This window comes from Diachasmimorpha longicaudata, chromosome 18 (assembly GCF_034640455.1).
Source record: "Diachasmimorpha longicaudata isolate KC_UGA_2023 chromosome 18, iyDiaLong2, whole genome shotgun sequence".
Taxonomy (NCBI): Eukaryota; Metazoa; Arthropoda; class Insecta; order Hymenoptera; family Braconidae; genus Diachasmimorpha; species Diachasmimorpha longicaudata.
In genome coordinates this window covers 5,000,463-5,017,158 of record NC_087242.1, presented here as the reverse complement: position 1 = coordinate 5,017,158, position 16,696 = coordinate 5,000,463, and the positions used below count along the sequence as shown (strand labels likewise).

General features: G+C 37.6%; 4 protein-coding genes across 6 annotated transcripts; all 4 read left to right on the top strand.

The window, feature by feature from the left end:
* Window positions 1-20: 20 nt before the first annotated feature.
* LOC135171166 (uncharacterized) lies at window positions 21-3,685 on the top strand. The gene is made up of 4 exons (XM_064137534.1): window positions 21-64; window positions 224-442; window positions 1,918-2,213; window positions 3,252-3,685. The coding sequence occupies exons 2-4, from the start codon at window positions 281-283 to the stop codon at window positions 3,400-3,402; spliced, it is 609 nt and encodes a 202-aa protein (XP_063993604.1). The 5' UTR covers window positions 21-64; window positions 224-280; the 3' UTR covers window positions 3,403-3,685.
* Window positions 3,686-4,353: 668 nt separating this feature from the next.
* Window positions 4,354-10,186, top strand: LOC135170759 (uncharacterized). 2 transcript variants are annotated; one of them, XM_064136818.1, is made up of 5 exons: window positions 4,354-4,968; window positions 5,076-5,269; window positions 6,363-6,479; window positions 6,669-6,889; window positions 7,762-8,300. In XM_064136818.1, the coding sequence occupies exons 1-4, from the start codon at window positions 4,867-4,869 to the stop codon at window positions 6,838-6,840; spliced, it is 585 nt and encodes a 194-aa protein (XP_063992888.1). In that variant the 5' UTR covers window positions 4,354-4,866; the 3' UTR covers window positions 6,841-6,889; window positions 7,762-8,300. The 2 variants fall into 2 exon arrangements, with proteins under 2 accessions (XP_063992888.1, XP_063992887.1); XM_064136817.1 differs by lacking the exons at window positions 4,354-4,968; window positions 5,076-5,269; window positions 6,363-6,479 and adding exons at window positions 8,751-8,956; window positions 9,657-9,764; window positions 9,873-10,186 and having other exon boundaries at window positions 6,753-6,889; window positions 7,762-7,918.
* A 351-nt stretch (window positions 10,187-10,537) lies between these two features.
* LOC135170749 (uncharacterized) lies at window positions 10,538-12,388 on the top strand. Its single transcript, XM_064136805.1, has 4 exons — window positions 10,538-11,308; window positions 11,477-11,628; window positions 11,921-12,028; window positions 12,188-12,388. The coding sequence occupies exons 1-4, from the start codon at window positions 11,198-11,200 to the stop codon at window positions 12,297-12,299; spliced, it is 483 nt and encodes a 160-aa protein (XP_063992875.1). The 5' UTR covers window positions 10,538-11,197; the 3' UTR covers window positions 12,300-12,388.
* An 888-nt stretch (window positions 12,389-13,276) lies between these two features.
* On the top strand, window positions 13,277-16,651 carry LOC135170762 (uncharacterized). Of its 2 annotated transcripts, XM_064136820.1 has the most exons (5): window positions 13,277-13,394; window positions 13,535-13,684; window positions 13,874-14,046; window positions 15,376-15,492; window positions 15,722-16,651. In XM_064136820.1, exons 1-5 carry the CDS (start codon window positions 13,386-13,388, stop codon window positions 15,849-15,851), a joined length of 579 nt encoding a protein of 192 aa, XP_063992890.1. In that variant the 5' UTR covers window positions 13,277-13,385; the 3' UTR covers window positions 15,852-16,651. The 2 variants fall into 2 exon arrangements, 1 of the variants encoding a protein (XP_063992890.1); XR_010300434.1 differs by lacking the exons at window positions 13,277-13,394; window positions 13,535-13,684; window positions 13,874-14,046 and adding an exon at window positions 14,868-15,315 and having other exon boundaries at window positions 15,722-15,742.
* Window positions 16,652-16,696: the final 45 nt, after the last annotated feature.

The window sequence follows — 16,696 nt, the reverse complement described above, 5'->3', positions numbered from 1 at the left end:
GCCGTATATACCTTATACGCTTGGATGAGCTGAAGCACCATCAGTGCTTTCAAAAATCCACGGAGTGAGTTTATAAAACATTGCATACATTTTTTTCCAAGAGGTTAAAGAAGAAAGAGAGAGAGAGAGAGAGAGAGAGAGAGAGAGAGAGAGAGAGAGAGAGAGAGAAATGAATAAATAAATCGGCAATATTTCTTCTTTCTATTTATGGTGGAATAAAAAGAAATAAGAATAGAGAGAACGAGCAAGGGATAATAAAACAAGAGGGATAAGAGGCGATATGAGAGCGGTTGAGACAATCTCGTTGGCATTTGTCGCCTGTGTCCTTCATAAAACTTTCGGTCACGATGGTGGAAATGTCGCAGTGAGTCCAGTGAATGGGATGAAACTTTTGTCGCGTTCACCAAGAACTCTGCTTTATCCGAACCCTTCAACTTTACTGGTAAGTGTACTCTGGAGTATTTAAGATACTTTGAGCCAAAACTGATGCCCCGCGACATTTCTTTTACCCTCGAAATCTCATTAAATTTTCGATTATCCGTATGATTGCCGCACAGAGGGAGGTATTTCAAAACTGATAAAAATTTTCAATTATCCGCTGGATTCGAGGATTTCGATATCCATCCAGTTCACTGAGTACTTTTAATTAAAATCTGTAATCAGTAATGGCATTTGATATTCAGATGATAATTAATATATCAGATTAATAACTGCACTGTCGACTATCGGTTAAGCTATAAAATCCAATGGGCTTTGGGGCTAGGCTATCTCCATTCTCATGGAGCTCGATCAGTCGAGGGTTATATATCTTTCGCTTAATCGACCCGCCGCTCACGGGGGTCATTTCGAAAGCTAAAAAGAATTTAACGTCAGGAAGAATTCCTTTCTTCTCGGCGTGAATTTATCACCTAAGTTCATTCATATTATTTTTACCAAGATATTAGGGAATCATGAATTCTCATGGATTCATTGAAACGACGGATTATGAGATCGATAAATCGTGAATTTAATGGAGATGGAAAAAAGTTATTTGTTGGACAAATGAAAAATCACCTGATTTCCAGCTATCATTTGAATCTACACTGCGGCTTGAATTCAGGTCGAGACTAAAATCAAGTTACATATTAAAGTTTTGAATCACATACTCTGGATATTCATTCGAAAATTATTCTCAACCTGAATTCATCTCTCGACAAACTCCTTTACAATGAACAATAAAATGAAAAAAAAAAAACAACTTCAATTCCTTATTCCCATCGCACTCGTATCCTTTTACTGGCTATCGTCGTGTTGCACTTGGTACCCAGAATTGGGAATGAGCCGTGACTGCGTTTTCACAAAGTGTGGGCCCATTAGAGCGCTTCAAGTGTAGGGAACGGCGGCACGGGTAGAGGAGTGAAGGGAGGAGGAGGTACGAGGTTGGGGCAATAGAAATACAGGCTAGAGGGTTGAAATGAGGATGGCTAAGTGCGAGCTTAAAAGCACAGGCACGTACTATCGAGCGGGAAAGGGGTACGAGTTTCGTTCTGAAACGCTCCGGCGATCCAGCGCGTTAATTAGTTAGACTGATTGAATAGTAAGTAGGTAAATCTTCTGTGTGTTTGCGTGGTATGCCATAAATTTCAGTGAATTATTCGGAAAATTTGCTTGACAAAGGGATTGATTTATCATCATGGAGAGATAATCAATTGCAATGGTTGGAGAATGTTGGAAATGAGATTATTTGAGGGCATATGATGGTCATAATTATGATGGAGAATCATGTGAACAATTCATTCTCCTCATCAGTATCAGAATTGAAGTGAGTGCTCTATTAGGAACATAGTAAAACTCTTTTCTTCAAGTTTTCAAAAGTTTGAAAAAAAAAATTGTTCTATTAATTTGATGAAAGCTAATTTCAATGATTTTATATTCCAGTTAATTTTTGGAATAGGTACCCCGTTGCAATTAGACAGGGAGAGCGTAATTGTCGGTGCATTCACGAAAATGGTGTACACATTACCCCAGAATTCTACAGCTTTTATCGAGCCAGGTGTACAATTTGAGAGAACAAGTCAAACTCGTTGGAGTATCTACAAAATATTAATGAATGCTGGTAATTATTACGGTTTTGGTGGTAAATCCTGCCTGCTGAGGGCTATTTGCGAAGTGGCTGCTGCCCCATTTGACCTCCGTCACGGCCTCTTTGGTCAGATAATTCAAGCCTTACTCACGTAAGTTCAAATCTCCTCCCAAATCTGACTAAATCCCACAAGATCATCAAACTTGAGCTGACGAATTGTATTGCTGTATTCCGGATAACTTCATGGAGTTGACTTGGAAACTCATTCGAGACGCTAAAAACTTTTTAAATTCCCTTGCCGAGGGCTCGATTACATGTTGTATCCAATATACAGAAATACATCGCGTCCAATTATTTATCTTTTGCATGACTATCAAAATATTTGAGATTATTGAAATGCGATATTAATTGGAGGTCGCGGATTACAATCAGATTATGGCAGGAACTTGCATCACGATTTAAATTTAGATCATTGAATGAAATGGCGAGTGACTCTAGAATTTATATTTTTAATCAATTTTTAAACATTATAAAACCGAATGTGAAAAATCCCATGGCCGAAAACTTCATAAAGTCAGCTTGAAAACTCATTCGAGTGGTAAAAAACTTTTCAAATTTCCATCGGTGTGGGCTCAGCCGTACGTTGCATCCAATCTACGGCGATACACGACGTTCGACCAATAATCAAATTATCCTTCAATTTGAAGTTGCTCCAGGGCCAATAAGAGTGATGAAGTATTTTTGGATAAATTCGGGGGAACGGGATGCTCTCCTAGATTTAACTGAAGGGTTTGGAGGGTGCTAGAGTTTACCTACAGTTAGACCACAGACCTGAATATTAGTGCAGAGTACCTTATTTACACAGGACTTCCACCAGTTACGAGTAGAATTTCACGTAAAATACAAAACAATACAATTTCCTTATATATTGTATTCACTACAAATGCAATCTCATTAAAGAATGATTTCTGAACACTAGAAAACCCGAATAAACAGCGGAAAAATGATAATCGACGTATGCAAATAATCCTATCACCAACAGGATGCACCTCTCCACCCTAAATAAACTCCCACCGACAATAATTCCCATAAAATATCACCATAACCCGTGTCACTATGATTTTACAAAGCCATAAAATCCAGTGACATAACCGAGCCACTGTTCTGGCACGCATGTGGAATTTTGCAGGCCTTCAAGTACCATCGAGCCGTACGACGAGTATGAGGATCGTGAATACCATGCCGCTGAAAGACTTGGTAAGCACGTGGGCGAAAACTGCCACGCCCTTTATCCAGAATGCAGTAGAAGCGCCCTAGACGTATTTTCTACCATTGGATAGCCTGGAGAAAAAAAATCTCCACTTGCCAGGGCTAAAAAACTTTGTGACGTTAAGTTTTTTCTTCTATATTTTTATTTGGAGAAAACCCTATTTCTCCCTCTTATTCTCCCTCCTTCAGTTCAGCACTCAACTTCTCTTTTGTTTTCACCGGGTGCATTCCTTCAGCGATTTTCATTTGCCTCAGAGTATAACCGGGATTCATGGAATTCCCCGGGTGGAAGCAATCTCTTTCTCCTTTCTCTTTTACTCAGTCCGGAGATTTCGGGATAACACCAACTTGTTTTTGTAGAATTAATAAAACATTTGTTATGAAGGATGTTCGTCTTGATTGCTTTTTTGGTATTCCGTTGTTCTTTTTACATTCCCCTGTTTGTTGTACACCATTCACTTAGGGAGGGGGGTAAAGCCTAGCCAGGTAAAATCATTTTTTTGACAAGACTAGCACTAGCCAGTGAAGCCGTGAGATTCCTATCATCAAGTTAAAGATATATTTTTCTAGAATTAGTACCTTCAGCGCAGAATGACAAATAACGATGATGAATAATTCAAAATAAACTCTCTAATGTCGAAAACAAAAGTTTTAATACTCCCGAAATGTATAATTCACAACCACCTGCGTAGAATATGCGAAAGTGTTAGTACTCACAGGGGGTGAATTAAGTTCTCATTTCAACGTTTACTGTAGATGGGTCTTACCCTCTTCTTGAATGCCATTGTGTCGAGTACTTAAAATACAGGTGCGTAAATACATAGAAATACATTCAACCGGGATGAAAGTTACGGATGGAAAACTCGACATTACTTAGTTTTCCATACGCCAGCACCGAGTGAAGCTGGAAGCCCTACGTTTCTGTATAATAGAAGGATATACATGAGAAACTCGGTCTAAACGAGACAGGACAAATGACAAAACAACGAATGGGTAAAAGTTGTTGTGTGTATGTGGCGTTGGTGGGGGTGAAGTTTTGTTATTACGATGGGTGTGGTCAAACCCAAATGTTTAATTATATAATATTTTTTTTTATATTATATAATGTCAAGTGTTAGTGACCTATCATCATTTACAATTTCTATTAAACTGGCCTGGTGAAAAACCCACGTCACCGATTTATTGAAAGGATCAGAATTTTAATGAACGAATAAATAGTTAAATGCAAAAAGCTTCCAACTAGTGAATACATTAAATGAAAAAATTCACCATGTCCGTGTGGAACTCTGACAGTCATCTGAAATCCCAGAAAGGAGTGGAAAATGTAATACGAGTACCAGTAAAGGAATAGTGGAGCAGAGTAAAAGAAGAAGCAATTTACAGTGGATTTCTTGGGTCTTTGACCAGTCAGCCAATACGCGGGCTCCAATTACTTGAGCAAAGAGTAAAGATTTCGGGGAGGAAGTCGAAATACACGGATATTCACATACAAACATCACTGCCCTCACAATTCAGTTTGAAACAGTTCGTTTGGGATGTTACGTGCCGTAGCCTTGATGCTGCTACTATCTACTATTTCAAAATTATCCATTGGGAATCCACCAATTTTATTATTTCCAAAGAGTACGGTTTTCCAAGTAAGTAACTTAGGGATTCATGAAAAAAGACCGCCAACACATTGTTAATACCATATATTTTTAACCAGCCCAAATAAATGGTATATCATTGCATTTTTTGTCAAAAGTTTTCAATCGGCATCTCGGTCCCCCTGATTACCAATAACAAGGGAACCATTGCAACGTCATTTGCATTTCAATTCAACTATGCATTGCCGTGGAATTTGACACAACTTCATGAGCCAGGGATTATACCTTCCCGCGAGAATCACGATTTCAATCTTCATACGGCATATGCTGCTATTGAACAATTACTCGATACGTGAGTACATAAATTTCCATGAATTAACAGTGCCTGGGATATCGACTCATGTTAGAAATTGAATATATTAAAAATTGGACAGTTTATATGTTGTAAAAGAATTCATTATACTATTTATTGTTATAATTCATTTATCATTAAATTTATACTGTGCAATGCGATAGCCATTAAAACTATACAAATTCCAGTTCAAGCGAAAGTAAAAACGGTGAAACTTAAATCTTTGGGCGAGATAATATGCGCTTTTTATCGCTCACAAAGGTATTCATAGTGAGGTAGGGGAGGAGGCCTGCGCATGCGGTGTTTATCCTCAGAAGAGACATTAAAGTCTTCAAGTATCGCTTTACTTCTCTTCTGAGATGACGTGATATAAATTGAATTTCATTGAACTCTTGATTAAATTTAAAAGATAATTATGGGGCTGGGACATAAATTACGAGGATTTATGAAAAACTTGAGTTCCGTCAAATTACAATAGATAATTTTAACTGACAGTGGATGAAGAAGAATGGGATTATTTATTGACAATGAGAATAAATCATAGCTGACAATTTTTTAATTTTCCGTTTTGCTTTTGCTCATATGTAAATATAACTATAATTACACATAAAAAAATGTCGAAAATGCTACGCTAAATCGTTCAGAACTTGGTAGACCAGGGTGGAATGAATTAATGAGAAGTAAGTGCAGCCACAAGGGCGTAAATTAATTGGAATATAAAGTAATTAATTCAAGAAGCGAGAAAAGCACCAGCGGCTGGCAAAACATTTCACGGCAGATCGATTTATGGCGACGCGAAGTTTAACCGAGAAATTCTTCAGCGAATGAATTTCCTCTTGATTATATGAGGTGTATAATTCGTTTCTCTCGATGGCGAATGAATTATCATGGATTTATAGTGAAAATTCAGGACTGATGATGACGAGCTTTTTCATTCCACATCTTTTGGTTTTTCAAATATCCACGGAAGTAAATTATCGCAGACACTCTGGTGGAAGATAGAGAAAGACTCTATTGTATTGAAAATGAAGATGTTCAAATGCACTACAGCGTGAAATTCGGGCGAATGAGATTTTGATATTTACTTACGTAGGTATGGCTGGAGAAATGGCAGGGAGTGTCTCCTGAGGAGCATCTGTGAACTAGCTGAAGCACCTCTGGTTGAAACCGATCGAGACATTCTTCAGGAAGTAATTCACTTGTTTCTGACGTAAGTTTCTTTAAGAATATTGATTTATATCGTGATCCGATAGTGGGTTTTTAGTTGATATTTATCCGAACGTTCCTTTCTTCAGAAAGGGAAATATAAAAGGAAACGATTTTCGGGATATAGAATTTTAATATAGGCCCATCGATATCCATTGCAATATTGACAAATGATTACATTCAATTTTTATAGGCCAACTGGGGATTTCCCACCAAGAGTTAACTCAAGTTATCAGGGCGTAAACAAATTGTATCACGAAGCAGAATTATTGGGTAGATCTGGTGGTGACTGTACTCGGACATACTCCAATTGCCTCGAGTCACCGCTCAAGTCATTTACCAAGATTACTCTGACTCCTGGTTAACTGTTCTCAAAATTCACTATTACGGGAGATTCACTCGATGAACTGCCCTGTGAGTAACAACCAATCTTCACCTTTTCGTTTTATGCGGGGAAGGAACATTAGTTAGCGATATTTGCTCGTTATTTTTTTTTTTCAAAATACTTTTTATCTAATTGAGTTGAAAATAAATTTACCACTTCGATGCATTCTTTTTTTTTGAGTCAAATTGTGGTATGAGGAAGAAATATTTGGGGCTCTAGACGAATTGGAAAATTGGGGAAAAAAATCGTGTTACGCAATGAGGCTTCAAACCTTCAGTGATGATAATCACGTCGTAAACCACTCAGCAATAGTACTTTGATCGTGCAAATGCTTCCTCAAGTGGGAGTGATAGGACCAAATAACGCGATTGAACAGTTTGTAGGAGTCATTTTATAAGAATTCAACCCCATCGCTGTAGTAAATTTACTGAATAGTTGGGAGTTGAGCATACTGATTTTCAAGACAATAAGCCATTAAATCTGAGTTATAATAAGCCACAAGGAGGGGGGAGGGCCCTCATGTCAAAACTTACACATAGCGGCTTCCTTTTGTTCATTGGTCTTGGTGATGTCGTGTGCACGTTACAACACCGCTCGTCATCCAACCCTAGGTACTATCTTCCTTCATTTGGGGTGAGAGCACTGATGAATACACGCGCTTGTATGTGTGTCATCCTGCTTCCTTGATGGCAAACTCTTGATACGTCAACGACAAAATGGATGTTGAGAATCTGTATGTGAACGTTGTCCATGTTCACGGACGAAGAGCAATTTTTGATACATAAAAATTAAATCGTAACAACAAGAATGTCGATAAAATAATGAAACTCTTTGAAAAATAAACCGATCGACGAAAACAACTCGGTGATCATGAAATAAATCATAAGTTGAACTTTTTCAGCCTCTGAGCTTTCTCCACACCGCCGGCAAATAAGATGATACTTATTATTTTCTCACTTATTGGCTTATATAGTGCTGGAGGACAATGCGAAACAATTGGGCCTGAGCAAGTTTTGTATTCGCCACCTCTGGTATATCCGTTCGGTGGTACTATTAAGGTGAGAACACCAAATTACTAAATTTCTTTTAATTTCGAGCATCTATCGTCGTAAAAATGTTGAGCACTCAAGAGATACTGGAAGCTCTCTCGATCCGCTCAATTCATTGGGTGTCATTGCGCGAGAACACTTTTTCCAACTTTATATTAATAAATTCGGCGGGAGGATGTGAGACAATATTTATTTACGAGTCACAGAAATTTTATTTCCACATGAGTCACGTTTTATTCGTGATAGTCACCGTTATCGCACTGTTTTAAGAAAACCGGTAACGATCCCTCACTCTTTTGTTACCTAACTCACACCTCATTGGGTTTAATCGATAATTAACTTCTGTCTAGTCCAGAAATGTTGGTAGCCAGTGACTAATGGAATCGAACTAACTCTTTCATTAGTTGAAGCTTTACAATTTTCTTCAAACACACCGAGTTCCTTATAAATTCCTAAGTCAAGCAACTGCAACTTCTTAGACATGGAATTCTGATTATTGACTTGAACTACTTTTCTTTAAAATTGAAGGAGGGCTTCGGAAGTTCTCGGGAAAGTTTTTGCGTTTGAAATTTGATTTGATTACAGGAAGTAAGCTCAATGTAATTATTAATATTTTTTTTCCAGTATCATTGGAACAAAATTAGATATAGAATGAGCTATGAAATTAATAAATCACTGAGTACACACAATATTCTTGCATGTGATTATCTTTCTATGAAATACTGTTCACATCGCTATAGAATCGTAAAAATTCAGCATTATTTTTTATGTCTCATATAGACAACATCTTTTAACAGTATAATAATAATAATGAGCTCATGTTTCCTTCACTGCGGAAAAGTTACTCGTAGGTATTGCTGTGCCTATATCCCTCGGCGGTAGAGTTTTGGTATACGGCCAAAATTTGCAGTTTCAGTATGCACTACCCCAGAATGCAACATTTTTCACCGATTATTTTACATCATTAACGAAGCGACGCAAAAGATCAACGAGCAGTGAATATCAAAGGAAACTATTTTACGAATTTTTGGAAGAAGAAATGAGTAGGTGAGTCATTTCTCAATGAACTATAATTTAAGATAACAAAATATTAAGCATGAAAGATAGATATCCACGAGACATTTAGAAAGAAAAAAACTGTAAGTCTTTTTGATGATGTCAATTAATATAGAAAGAACGTCTAGATGATACACTTCATTAAACAGAGGAAATTTTAATTGGGCTTCCGTGCCCATCAACTCCATACGCTCATTAACGGATTTTCCCTTCCTCTTTTTCGTTCTATTCTGTTGCATTCAGTAAAACGATAAAACGTTTTTCATGTCTCCAATTCGTTTAGATTTCGTTGATAATTCTCTTTCTTATTGTAACTATAAATTTATTTTAAGAAGGATAATTCCTACATTGGGATAAATAGAAAAAGTTGGATCCATTCCATCGTACATAGAAGTAGAAAGATTGAGAGGATAATTAATTATTGGAGTGAGAGGCCGGATTCATCGTTAGGTGAGAACAATTAATTGGGTAATTAATTGGCCTCTGTTTGACATTCGCTTCTGTGCTCTTCTCTTTGTACTTGCTGTAGAAATAGTTTAAGGTACTGAAGTAATACATTCCGATGAGAGTGAATATTTGTTGTTTCCCTCAAATAATGACAGATGTAATTGCGGGTCGCAACGACAAGTACAATTCATGAAATTGCAATGTAAATTTAAACTAAAATGGTAATGAAATGGAATTATTCTAGGTGGTGTGGAGACGGCATATCATGCATGATGAAGAGCATATGTCAGGTATCACAAATTCCAGTGGGAGATGGCAGTCTCGTAGGTGAGATGCTCAACGTCATGCTGACGTAAGTAACCTTTCCTCTTATTTTTTTTTTTTCTATATATTCCGACTGAGCCACTGGCGGATATTCAGTGGCATAAATATGTACAAGAGAAAAATCCTTTATTTACAGACCTGATTACGGGAAGCCGTCATTCTTTAATGCTATGGGTTATATAAGAGCAGCGGAGGCTGGACGGAGAGGTGATGATTGCTCTATTCTTTTCTCGGGATGCCCTGAAGATTGTGGTTTTCTTGATCGAATTACTGAACTCCGCCCTTTTCACTTAGATTAATTGTATTTTTTGTTTTAAAAGAATAAAATTCAAATAAATATTATGTAATAATATAATTAGAAGTTTTGGAATAATGAGGACGAATCAAAGGGAAAACAAGCAGAATTAATTTTTTAAAAATAATGATATTTATTGTGCTTTTTTAAGTGAATAAAATCACTTAATAATAATTAACAAATATCGTAGTTGATGAAATGTTTATGCGAGAGTGATTGTAAATTGAATGTTCCAAGTATCGGGAATAATTCAACAGCCTAAGTGGACTCACTCATAATGCCACCATTGAACTCCAAAATTTTTCAATTTACCATGCATTAGCGCCTCCACCCTCTTTCTCCCTCTGCCTCGTCCGCAACGTGTTGTACAATATTTGTCGACCGGTACCATAAATTCAAAGTTCCCGAAAAGCCAGAAGCCGAAGCTCAGAGTAAAGGGTAATATATATAAGAGGGGAGGTTATATAGACTCTCTGAGCAACGAAAACGACACCTGCTCTGTTTACCAAAGCACTAACGACCTCGGTATACAGTACTGAGACCTGTCCACAATGCTAATGCATCTGGTATACCTAATTGCTAACCAAGAAGTGTTGGCCGGCTATCTGTTTGACATAGTTCTTTTTCAGTTGTCCGGTGAGTGTTAAAAACGTCGGGGCAAAACTGTTAAATAGCTTCGACTAACGAGAACCCATAAAATCAATAGGGGTTTTTGAGAAAAAGAAATTCATGATAGAACAATAATATATATAATATATTTAATTTTTATCTCATCAAGAAGTGATTAACTGAGCTATTTACACTCGATAAACAATAAATTCAAAGGAATTAAACAATTTGTCCATCTCGGGATATAAACGTTAACCACCGAGTCGTAATTGCCTTGAGGCCGTGTGCAGGGTTGAAAGACGAATCTACAGTCGAAAGGAAGTGGATGGAGGGAACGCTGGGGCTCAAGTCACGCGGGATAAGTCGTAGACTGCAGAAACTAACATTGGAAACTAGCTGTGTGTTCGCCTGGCTGGAGCAACTCTCCCTCCGCAACACTTGCCACGGCGATGAAGTATACGATAGCACGTACACTGTTGCAGATACATTTATGTGTGATATAGAGGCCTGAGGGTATAGAATTCAAACTCAAGTCGTTTCACATTCACTTTAATACCATGCGGCTTCTGTTTTGGATTGTTCTGTTTGTCATGGCAGTTGGGTGTGATGTTGTACGGCTACATCGGGCGAAGAGAGTCGTTGCTTTCAGGAAAGGTAGCACTTTTTTCGTAAGTATGTTGATGACTGCCATAAATGATATAATAATCCGATTGATGTATCAATACCAAAAAATAATCGATATGGGTTGAAGTTAGAAAGATTCTATGCTAAAATTAATATTAAATTAATTGCCATAGTTTTATAAATTTATTTATCATTATTATGAGTATTTACAGTATCGATTGAACTACAAAATTAATTCGATTCCATGGACCACGATATTTGCCCAAGCATCGGGTTTCAAAGTAGCATGGCCCTTGCCGGACGGTACACGCTCACGCAGATCTCTCCCGGATTTGCATTCGGCCGCTCAACACATGTACGAGAGGTAATAAATAATTGAGATATTCAAGTGAATAATGCAAGTGATGTACTCCGACATTTTTTTCACAACCCTCCGCATCCCTCTACCATCCTAAAGGATGGATGTGATAGAACTAGTTCTCGTTCACGAGTGGGTCAGAGCTCAGGGGGCAATAGGGTGTTAAAGCTGCAGATAGACATGGGGCAATAATGAATATTCCATAACTGGGAATAATGAAAAACAGCCGGAACAAATCATAAACTGGAAATGAAATATCTAATTGCACCATACGATACTGTGAAATAATTTTTTCCAGTCATGGATTCGATGGCCAGGCCTGCCTCGCCAAGAACATCTGTGAAGCATTGAACAATGCCAGGCGCAGAGGCGGTGCCATTGGAAAGATATTAAAATTGCTCGCCAGGTACTGAATCACTTCAATTATCTGTGGAATTCGGTGAAAATCGATTAATCTACTCTCTCTCACTCCAATGTATTGCTTTGATGGACGATGTGGACCAGTACCAAACTCCCCATACCACCCTCATCACCCTTCTCACATTGGTATCCCCTTTGATTTCAGTGCATCGAATTCCGACTGGACTGATGCCGAGAACCCTCTAGTTGATTGTGAGCAACACAGTGCAGCATGTCCACTGCAATTGATCAGTGTTGCGGGCTTCTCGGAGATGTGAGGCCTTTGTCACGTGGTTAGATATTATATAAAGATATCAGATTATTTCATATTATTTTATTATTATTCCAATAGAAAAATTAATTGGATAGTTTTAATAAAATATTACATAAATATTCATGATGCGTTTATGATATATTTATACCTATTTCCGTAGAAAATCCAAAACATATTTTAAAGGAGTGCTTTGAATTTCATTACTACTATTATTATTATATATATATTAGTTGAAAAATAATTCCAAGAAAAACCTTAAATTGTACCATAATTTTTTGCAAATTCATCTATCCAATTCCACGCCGTGATAGCTATAGCTTTCGCTCACAAATTGAATATCGTGAGTGTGAGTGTTGGGGTAATAAATTACAGTGCGTTATAAAATAATTTAACGATGTCTCGGCTGTTAGCCGTACACGTGGCGAAGCAGTGAAAATTTTAACCACTTTGTTCCTGTTGCTGAGCACGTCAACCATCTACTTATCTACATAAACTCCACCCCTCGGACTCGAGCTATTCCTCCACTTTTATCCATCGTATCACCTCGCCTCAACTCGTCAATTTATTTCCACAAGTGGTGGCTATGGAAAAATATTTGTCTCGGGACATCCATTGCCTCGGGTATTTTTATCTCGATGTATCTCGACGGAGAGATAAATTTTCAATTCTATTTGCTATTTGACTCACCAACAGTTACATTCTTCGCTCGTTGAAAGATTTTTTAAATAAATTGTGTACTTTTAACAACTAGAATCAGATGTGACGCAAAAACACAACTTTCGTTTTTATACCAGGGAATTTGCATTAACCTTTCACTCCCGTGTCACAATAGAAATAAGCCTTCTGTACTACCCGAATAAAGTGCCAATGAGCAAACATAGCGGATACCTTCGTGTCGTATCAAGGAATTATCACGGAGCGTGTAGTCTTGTACACTTTATCTCTATCTCCCTCCCTTTCTCTATTCATTGACCATAGACCCCAGTGTTAGCGAGCCAAAAAGCGCTTCCTTCACCGGAGCCACCATTTAAAGACTCAAAAATTGCAATAATTTTGGCCTTTGGCCTTTTCATGTAATAAATTCATTGACATGATGAGCGTAAGTTTACATTTTTTTTCACCAATTCCAAAAATGGTTTAAACACTCAGAATTTGGAAAAAAAAGTTGATCTATACTAATACTTGTTTTGATATTATTTGGTTCTTTTATATGATTTCATTATCATCTTTTTTCGTCAGCAAAACAAACGAAAATTCGTACTTTTCGCCAACTGTCTCAGTGTCGTGGCCCTCGTCTTTGGAAATGGCAGTGCAGCAAATTTTACTGAAGAGAGGGTGCTGTCCCGACAGAAAAGATACTTGTTATTTCCAGAAGGTAGTAATGTGCAGGTAAATAAATTGCCCAAACTTGGCTCACGTCATTTACAGCTAGCTGATAATAAATTAAGAGATCGTGATTTTTAACGTCGATTTTCACAGAGAGTTTATACCCCTGGTTTCCAGTGATAGTATAATTGTGAAATGAAATTGATTTCCATGTTGATTTTCGATAATAAAAAATTATTGAATATATTCCAGTGTGTATTCTGTCTGACGATTGGATCCCTTCCCCGTCCGACTGACCTCGTCCTTGGACTGACAGCAGCTCTCGCCTGGGAGCTGCCAAACAAAGTTGACAAAAGACTACCAAAAGTACTGCATCGTCAAAGCCGAAGTGCTCTGTTCCCACGAATCGAGGCATTTCTCCAGTCGTAAGTCATCTTAAAAATATTCAGTTGTGCATTGATCCGGCCAATATGAGCACCGGTATAAAATACAATCACCCAGGAAAATGAAAAATAATCCCGTGCTCCCTCTTTTGAATAATAGTAAACTGGGGAATTGATGATCATTCAATGGAATTTTCTCGTTAAACATTGGCTATTTGATAGGCGGTAAACTACAAATGTAGTTTTATTATACATATATTCACAGTAATACATCGTCTTGGAATTTTGTGCTTGTCCTGGGTATTGACAGAAACGGCCTCTCGGGGATGCTGTGTATTTGCCAGCTACAGTTGCAGACGTGGCAACTCAGCTATATGTACACTTGCACCGCTCACCTTCCACAGGCACTCCCTTTTTCCCTCTTTCTCCCAACTACCATCTTGAAACCCCTATTTCCCAGGAATCAATCGCAAGTATTTGGCGAAACGTGCGGAGGGTCGAGATATACTTGTGAGTGTATGTCCGGTCACGTTGACCCATTTGCATGTACACCCATTCATTTTCCACAATATTGCGGCGAAAAGTTTACGGATTTAAATAAAATAACTACTTCTTGTTTATACTTGATTGATTTAAAAAAAAAAAAAGAAATTCTTTTTATTTTTTAAAACAACCAACTTCTTGACTGATGAAAGAAAATTAAAACAATAACTAACATACTTGTTCTCATAATTGATATAACATTTTATAGAACGATTTCAGGTGTTACATTTCATTTTCCGCGTTTCCATTTCTCCCTGCATGACACACCGCTTGATTGGAATAGTGCGCGGTATATGAATGAATGGGCTAACAACAAAACATCTTCGGTATTTTTATCTCATACATTCGCCTTGAGAAAAGAATTCTCAACTTGTTTGTCATGCACGAGAAAGGTTACCAAGAGACCCCAGCAAATATTCCGACATCCTCTTTCCCCTTTTAGCCCGCGCTTAGTATGCTTCGGGAGTGGTTCGAGTGTGTGTTGAGGATTGTTATTGGCCTTTTGAGAAGAGAAGCAGAGTGAAGAGCAACCTCATTTAAATTTCAGTTTGTCTACTGTCACTCGCTCCAAGCAACTGCCTCGAAATCGTCAGTTAGCTTTTTCCCTTTCCACAGTGATTTTTCAATTTCCTTTGAGCCACTCGATACTCAGAGTTGGCATTGTCGTTTCCAAGTTCATTTGATTCCACAGGTTCGTGTAAAGGATTATCATTCCTGAGCACTCTATCATCGATCTGTACTTGGCTGGAGAGAATCAGATTTTAAACTGTGAGATGAGATCATAGGGATTTCTCGGCTTTAATTAAAACTTTGTATTTAATGCGTTAGGACGGGTCTTGATGGCAGGTCCTGCGTACTCAGAGCACTTTGCGAAGCTGGCCAAAGGAGACGGGAGATGGTTGGAAAAGGAACGTTTGTTCAAGAGCTGCTCCATTCCATCTTTAGGTAAAAAAAAAACTCTTATTGTGAATAACAGAGACAGGAAATTAACTGCAATTAATTCAGAGGTGGAACGGATCATTGGTATTTATTAAATAAAAATATTTAAAAGTTTCATCACATTGCTTAATCATATCTGTAATCTCCACTATTTTTTTTGTAGAAATAAATTCTCTCTATGAACGGATGGATTTGTTTCCCTCATACATTCCCTTTATTTCATTTATTCTTCCAGATTGCGACGGGATGGTCATCGATTTGAAAAGTTTGAGGATCGATTCTACGATTCAGCACATGAAAATACCGGTGACTGCGCTAAAGACTATCCAACTTGTAAACACTCCATCTACGAGCTCGACGTGTAACGCTTGGAAGGTTGGGGCACCTCAAATGCACAGTCGTTCACCAAACTTTTTTTCTCTTCTCCGAAAATTCATGGAAAACTTTCCAGGCAAAAACCATTCGTGAATACTGTCATTCTTTTGGGGTATTTGTAATGTGCTAAAAGAAGTGATAATTTATCATTTTTCCTCACATTAATTATATAAGATAATGAATTTCATTTTGTTTTTATTCAATGTTCTTAATCCGAAGCTTTCGATATTGCAATGCGTATTTTTTTATTCTTCGGAATAGTGAAACACATCTTACCATTGGGTTTGAGTGTTAATATAACATATTATATTATTGACAACAACCGGTGAGAAATTTGTTAATGAGACCGAGCAGACACGTCTCGACGGAGAAGCCGAAAAACACCCACACGAGTCCGTCTGGCAACATGCCTATCGGCAAGGGAATTCGGGGATTCTCCAAGTCTTGTAAAAACGTCGATGTCTTCGCATATCCGTTGCATTCAAGGGGCGTTTGGGAGGGGGGGGGGATTTATGGCCATTCGGTGTAGGTCTCAACAGTTTGACAAATCTTTATCTGGGGCGACCTGAGGAGACAGGGGAAATTTAATACGAGTGTTCGGAGCCATATAGAGATAGTGATCCTTACAGAAAATAATATAAGTAAACTATGATCTAATTTAAATTTCTTTTATAACTTTTTTTATATTCTTAAAGAATAACCATGTAACTTATCATAAAAACTTCTTTCAAATTTACAAATGATTTGTGGAAAGATTGTATCCATTAATTGAAATAAGCTAATAAACGAATTCTCAGGATAATTTTGGAAAATAATTCAAACATTTTTTTATCTC

What these genes read in the sequence shown, in the direction of transcription:
- LOC135171166 (XM_064137534.1), top strand. Translation starts at nt 281, where the DNA reads ATGAGAGCGGTTGAGACAATCTCGTTGGCATTTGTCGCCTGTGTCCTT. An exon ending in CGAACCCTTCAACTTTACTG is followed by an intron (nt 443 to 1,917) that starts GTAAGTGTACTC and finishes TTTATATTCCAG; the next exon opens with TTAATTTTTGGAATAGGTAC. An exon ending in ATAATTCAAGCCTTACTCAC is followed by an intron (nt 2,214 to 3,251) that starts GTAAGTTCAAAT and finishes GGAATTTTGCAG; the next exon opens with GCCTTCAAGTACCATCGAGC.
- LOC135170762 (XM_064136820.1), top strand. An exon ending in CAGAAGGTAGTAATGTGCAG is followed by an intron (nt 13,685 to 13,873) that starts GTAAATAAATTG and finishes AATATATTCCAG; the next exon opens with TGTGTATTCTGTCTGACGAT. An exon ending in CTGCTCCATTCCATCTTTAG is followed by an intron (nt 15,493 to 15,721) that starts GTAAAAAAAAAA and finishes TTATTCTTCCAG; the next exon opens with ATTGCGACGGGATGGTCATC.
- LOC135170749 (XM_064136805.1), top strand. Translation starts at nt 11,198, where the DNA reads ATGCGGCTTCTGTTTTGGATTGTTCTGTTTGTCATGGCAGTTGGGTGT. An exon ending in GGAAAGGTAGCACTTTTTTC is followed by an intron (nt 11,309 to 11,476) that starts GTAAGTATGTTG and finishes GAGTATTTACAG; the next exon opens with TATCGATTGAACTACAAAAT. An exon ending in GCTCAACACATGTACGAGAG is followed by an intron (nt 11,629 to 11,920) that starts GTAATAAATAAT and finishes AATTTTTTCCAG; the next exon opens with TCATGGATTCGATGGCCAGG.
- LOC135170759 (XM_064136817.1), top strand. Translation starts at nt 7,796, where the DNA reads ATGATACTTATTATTTTCTCACTTATTGGCTTATATAGTGCTGGAGGA. An exon ending in CGTTCGGTGGTACTATTAAG is followed by an intron (nt 7,919 to 8,750) that starts GTGAGAACACCA and finishes ACTGCGGAAAAG; the next exon opens with TTACTCGTAGGTATTGCTGT. An exon ending in TTGGAAGAAGAAATGAGTAG is followed by an intron (nt 8,957 to 9,656) that starts GTGAGTCATTTC and finishes GAATTATTCTAG; the next exon opens with GTGGTGTGGAGACGGCATAT.